The sequence below is a fragment of the Psammomys obesus genome, unplaced genomic scaffold (genome assembly GCF_907164565.1).
Source record: "Psammomys obesus unplaced genomic scaffold, mPsaObe1.curated_primary_1811, whole genome shotgun sequence".
Taxonomy (NCBI): domain Eukaryota; kingdom Metazoa; phylum Chordata; class Mammalia; order Rodentia; family Muridae; genus Psammomys; species Psammomys obesus.
This window is the reverse complement of record NW_026596051.1, coordinates 26484604-26491066: the sequence shown is the minus strand read 5'-3', so window position 1 is coordinate 26491066 and position 6463 is coordinate 26484604. Positions and strand designations below refer to the sequence as shown.

The following is a 6463-nucleotide window of genomic DNA, read 5'->3' as shown; positions in this document are numbered from 1 at the left end:
AGACATCCCAAACTTACAAATAGATGAGTTATAAAAAAGTTGAAGTGAGGGACTTGAGAGTTTTAGCAATTAAGAGCAGTAGGTTGCTCCTCCAGAGGACCCAGGTCTGTTCCCAGTACCAACATGGAAGTTCACAAGAGTCTGACTCCAGTTCTGGGAGAGCTTATGTCCCCTTTTATCTTCCCCTGGAATCAGATGTGTATGTGGTGAATAGACACACATGCAGGCAAAACACCACCCCCAAATAAAAGAGAGTTCTGAAAACAGGGAGTGCCTAAGTTTTTCAAGAAAGGATATGAAAAGTGCTATCTACTGTTATCATTTATTTTAAAAAAGGATATTTTATCACCAAAACTAAAAAGAAAGTAGATGTAAAAATTGAATAGATTATTTTCAGACATGCAGGAAACAGTTGAATAGATTACTTTCTGAAACTCAAACTTTCTGTAGCTTCATGGTCAGTTTTTTTTTTTTTTTTTTCCTTTATTTTTGTACATATCTGTAAAAATGTACTGGCATTTGGGAAGAATGACTTAGTGAATAATACTGAATTTTGAGCTGAAAGGAAGGAAAAGGGAGTTTAATGGATTCTTACTACATACTGACATTTTTTCTATAATCCTTACAAGAGCTTTGTAAGACAAGTGTTATCCCTCATTTAAAAGTGAGGAAACAGTCTTAGTGGTTAAATAACTTATCCAGCTCACTCAGCAATTAGTAGAACCTGAATTTTAATCCTAGATTTTTTTTCCCTCTGACACACATTTTCTTAGCCTTACCTCACTTGTTGCTTATTCCTGTTTTTATGAAAAACAGTTTGTTTGTAGGTCATTTTTTTCCATTTGTAAATTTGGCCAGAGCATACTAAAGCTTCTTCATTGGGTGTTAATCTCTGGTTAACTGAAAGTATATAATTGGAATAATTGAACAAAACATAAAAATTAATCTGTGGTGATACTTTTTAGATTCCTACTGTGAATTTTTGTATCTATTTTTTTAACTTAATTGACTTTATGTTACAAATTTTTGGCAAATCAGTTTTAAGGCCAGCCTTTATATTTTAGCTGTACAGTGTCTTGAGGCAGAAGGTCATTTATGTATTTTCACATGAAAAGAACTATGTTACTGTTTTAGTGTTTGTTGTTATATGTAGGGTCTTTGTTGAATGTGGTAGTACCAGACTATATTATTGTACAAGCTACTAGTGATCCTTAATTCTACCATTGGGCATTGTTTTTCACAGTATATCTTATGGCCCACTAGTAGGTCATAAATCAACTTTGTGCATCAGAAATAGCATTAGAAAAGGAAAGTGGAAATATAAATACATCCCAGAGTACAGAGGGAGATAGTTTTTTTCTGAATTATCTTTGAAGTGTTTGTTCTCTGTCTGGATTTCACTGCATTGTTTCATCATATTTTGTATAGTGGGGGACTGTCAAGGTCTTTTGTACTAAACAATATTTGGAAGACACTTGGTCAGAAGCAGCGTTTCTCAGCTGAAGCACTGTTGACATTTTGGGCTACATGATTTGTTGAGGGGGCTGTCATCTGCATTGTGAAATGTTTAGCCAGTTCTTGGCTCATGCCCACCCTAGGTCAGTAGCACTTCTCCATTGGTCACAAACTAAACTGTGCCTAGACCTTTTCCTTTATCTCCTGGGAGACAGTGTTTCTTACAGTGAGACCTTTGTTTTGGAGTCATTATTATGACCAGTTACTGTCTTGGATCCAAAAATATAGCTTTCTGTGTGGGGTAGACATTTTATCTGTGACATAAATTAGTTATAGAAGCTAAATCTGCATCATTGCATGGTTACATCATTTAGGATAGATTATTTTTCCTAGCCCATTTTCTTTTCTGATCTGTAAAATGGCCATGATAAACCTATATTGTAATGTGTTGTAAGAAATAACAAATACTTCTAAGCAGTTTAGACTCCGGCATGCTATAAGCTGCAGTATAACCTAAAAATAGATTGTTAGTGTCCAGGTTTATGTAAATCTAAGTGTGTGAGTATCTTTATAGAAGCAAATAAAATTTTGATAAAAGCATTCACATAGATTTTTAAAGAATTATGTTGTGTGTCTTCTGACATCTTGTTTTTATTTTGTGGTGTTTAAAATTGAACTCAGGTATTTGTTCATGCTAAGTTTCTACCGCTGAGTTATGGCAAGGATACGCTTTTCACTTATTAACTTTTGGTTAATACCACTAACTTTTGGTAATCAGATTAAAATTATTTTTATGTGGAGAAAATTGATGTGGGTTGTAGCTTAAGAACCCTTTCCCCTTTCTTCTTTTCTTTGTTTTGGCCTTATTCACATATTCACAAATATTAAGGATTTAATACAAATGAAACTTTTTTCATCTATTGTATAAACATTTTTTTTCTCTCCAGAGATTTTCAAATTCATTCTTCTTTTCCAAACTCTAAAGTGTACTTGATGAAATTTTATATATTTAGGATTACAGTGGTATGGTATACATTTACAGTGTTTAATAATTACCCAACTCTAATTGATTAACCAATCCATTAATATAGTTATAATTTGTGTATAGGTAGATAGGAGAAAAAAACACTTCAGATATACTCTTTTAGCAACTTTCAAATACAGAATAGTTTGTTAATTGTAACAACTTTCTTAACTTCTGTGTTTTGTATACTTTTGGTACATGAAAAGTTTATATCTGTTCGTGCTTTTTATTAATGTCATATGTCTACTAAGATTTTTTTTTTCCTCCTGGGGTTGAGCGTAAACCTATAGCCTTGTGATTATTAGGGAAGCTTTCTGTTGCTGAAACATATCCCTAATCTTTTACATTAAGACTTTTAAAGCATCTGTTGGCACCTCCCCCCAATTTAAGCAGTTATTCATGGCGATATTTGTAGCTATTAGCCACTAATGAAGCTTGTTGTAATTTGGTTTAGTATTTCTGAACATTCTCAAAATCTGAACTGAGAATTTCATCAAGTGCTGTACACATTGTTCTTCATATGGAAAGGATCTGAGCATTATTTGTTACATAGTTGAAAATGAAAGAATTTGTGACATGTGAACATTATATTAAACTTTGGTGTCCTTAAATACAAGGTTTTGTAGAATGAAGTAACAGTCATTTTCTTACATATTGTGTATGATTCCTTTCAAGCTGTAGTGGCAGAGTTAAATAGTTGGTTTAGGCCTGTACCCTGAGAAAATTAAAATATTTACTGCTTGATTTTACAGAAATGTTGGCAACCTCTGTTCTAGATAATTGACTCATGTATTGTGGTTAACTATTCATTATCTTCTCTTCAGTAGAGTGTCAGTTCCATGAAGGCAGAGATCTTGATTTTGTTCTGTGTATTCTCACGTACCAGGAACAGTATCTGGCTTATCATAGCTACTCACTGATTATTGGAATAGAGGAAAAACTATCTGAATTTATAAAAGTGAATATTTAATTTTTAAAAGATGGTATCTATGAATTATAGGCATTTTGTTCCCTTTCTTCAGAGAGAGAGCAAGAAAGAGAGAGTATACTTCCCTTAAGTATTTTATACTTACTTCCTAGATGGATCAGTTTCAGCTCAAAACTAAAATTTAAACTGTAGTGAAATATTTTCCAATGTTTAAATTGTAGAAATAGTGTAATAGCTGCTTTAAGAACATTTTGAACAGGGAAACAGAAGCCACATTATTCTAAGTTTATTCTTCTAATATATGTGCTTTTGGTGAACCTGCCTCTATTTATAATACAGAGAGAGTAATGGATTTTTTATTCTTGGAGGGAACTGGATCTGATCATTTTTATTTAAATAAACTGTGCTTCCCTCCCCCTTGTATCATCAAGTACTTGAGAATGCCAACCAGCAGCTTCCTGGTCGATGGTACTTTTAAATTTTACAGCTATTTAAATTTTTATTTTATGAATTTCCTTTATTTGTGTTTTAACATAATAATTTAGCTATACATTTGAATGTTTCTTGTTACATTGTTTCATAATTGCATCTACTAACTATGTCTTTTTAAATTTTTATTCAGCTTTCTAAAACCAACTTCTCCAATAACAATGACTTCCGTGCTCTTCTCCAGTCTTTATATGCTACTTTCAAGGAGTTTAAAATGCATGAGCAAATTGAAAATGAATACATTATTGGTTTACTTCAGCAACGCAGTCAGACCATTTATAATGTTCATTCTGACAACAAACTCTCTGAGATGCTTAGTCTCTTTGAAAAGGGGCTGAAGAATGTTAAGGTGAGTTGCAAAAATTGATACGTAACTATTAAAAATAGTGTCACCTGTTGTAATTTTTGTTAGCAACTTTAGTGTATTTTGGGAAAAGATTTATCGTTTATTCATGATAGTTAGGAAGGCTGTAAATGAGGAATGGTTATAGTGGAGGCTTGTAAGACAGAAAGATAAAGCTCAAATCTCAATACAAGAAAAACTAGGAGTTACGGGCCAAGAAACAAAGAACAAGTGGGTGGAAAATTAAGAGGACCAGGAGGACTCTTGTTGAATCAACTCTATAGTATTTTTGCTGAAGATAGGCCATAGTGTTAACATAGTGTTAAATCTTTGTGCCTGAAGTAGTAGTGAGGAGTTTGATCAGATACTGCCATAGTCACATACTGTGCCTAAACTGACTCAGCAGGATTCTTACAAAAATGAAATTGAGAGGATAAGGAAGAGTCTACAGTCAGACCTACCTGAAAAGAGGGACTCAGGGGTCTGGATTAGTCTTTTGAGAGGCTTTGGAAACTGGCTTTTTATTAATTCCTAATAAAGTTTTGTTTTTTTTTTTTAATTTTTTGGTGAATACTGACTACCAGATTTTAAAGTTTTATAAGTTAAAATTTTAATTACCATGAAATTGTTGCACACATTTTCTGAATTCTTTAAAAAATTATTAATTCAGGTACTGGTGACTAAAGATATAAATTTTGTTTAGAATGAGTAACACTTCTGTTCCATACATTTTATTTAAAATTTAAGATGGGACCAGGCAAAAGAAGGTGAATCCTTGTGAGTTCAAGGTCAGCCTGTTCTACATAGTGAGTTTCAGGCCAGCCACGGCTACATATTGAGACCCATCCTCAAACAAGATAAAAACTAACAAAATAAAATTGAAGGTGGAAGATGTAATTCAGTTGTAGAGTTCTTGCCTATGATGAGCAAGGCCTTGACTTCAGTCTGTAGCAGTGGAAAAAAAAATAAACAAAAATAACCAATTGAATGGCAGCTACAGTTACTGTATTTTATTTTCTCTATTGTAGTAAGCAGAATAGTTAAAGAAGACAGTTTCAGTTGTATGGCATGAATAGTGGTACTTGTCTGAAATCCAATAGTCAGGAGGGTCACTAGTTCAAAGCCAGCCACGAGTACATAGATTTTATCTCAAAAACAAAAGTAAAATAATATTGAAAAAGAAAATGATTAGGGTTCAGAGTAACATTTTAGCGCAACAAAAATAAAGTAATATTGAAAAATGAAATACATTTGTGAGTGCAGTATAGGATAGTGATGTATGTACATTTTCTTAATTATATTTGTCTTATACAATATTTGGAAGTTAATCTTAGTTTAACCCTTTCAGTTCAGTGTACCATAGAAGTAAGTTATAACTCCATCAAGCTAACATATACCCTTCACTTAGATACTTTGTTTTAGAAAAATGATTCAGAAGGGGGGAGATTTATTTCAAAGGACAAAAAAACACTCAAGCCATTATTGAGAAATTTTACTCATAATTACTAGAAGGAAGAACAGTTGGTAGATAAGCAGAGGAGAGGTAATTAGAGGAAACATTGGATAATAGGAAAAAGGAGATTTACTGTTCTATTGAATATTTCTTTGTACTCTTGGTATTTTATATTATATTCTTGTATTATGTAGCCAGTAATTTTAGAACCAAAGTAGTGATTTGTTGAAACTATAGGGAAAGGGACATGCTTCGCAATTATGTATGACCTGAGATCAATGGAGTACTGGGATTATACAAAGTGGAAGAGAAAAGGAGAAAGAGAAACGAGTAAGAATTATATTGGACTTCGTATGTGGAAGAAGGCTAAGGATTAAGGCTTATTCTGAACAAATGTGCATTTATTAATAAGAGAAGGAATTGATGGATTTGAAGAGCAGAAAGAGTGAATTAGTGTGAAAAGCAAATTCGATAATTAACATATAAGTGGAATTGGAAGCCATACATATGGATATGTTTAGGGATGTGTAAAAATCTCAGGAAAGTACAACATTGAACTGAATATTAGAAATAATTGAATAAATTATTTAAAAGAAAAACAGGTCACAACAGAGTACTTGTTTTAGTTACCTTTTATTGCTGTTATAAGACACCATGACCAAGAAAACTAAGAAGGGTTTCTTTGGAGTTTATAGTTCCAGAGGGATGAGTCCATAACCATCACGTGTGTGTGTGTGTGTGTGTGTGTGTGTGTGTGTGTGTGTGTGTGTG

The 6463-nt window shown here is 32.8% G+C and overlaps 1 protein-coding gene across 1 annotated transcript in view; it reads left to right on the top strand.

The window, feature by feature from the left end:
* Positions 1-4029: 4029 nt before the first annotated feature.
* Positions 4030-6463, top strand: part of Fbxl5 (F-box and leucine rich repeat protein 5) — a gene marked incomplete at its 5' end in the record, with an annotated part of 30413 nt that continues 27979 nt past the window's right edge. The window contains 1 exon segment of the mRNA XM_055624064.1: positions 4030-4245. Within this exon segment, the coding sequence (XP_055480039.1) occupies positions 4030-4245 (216 nt within the window).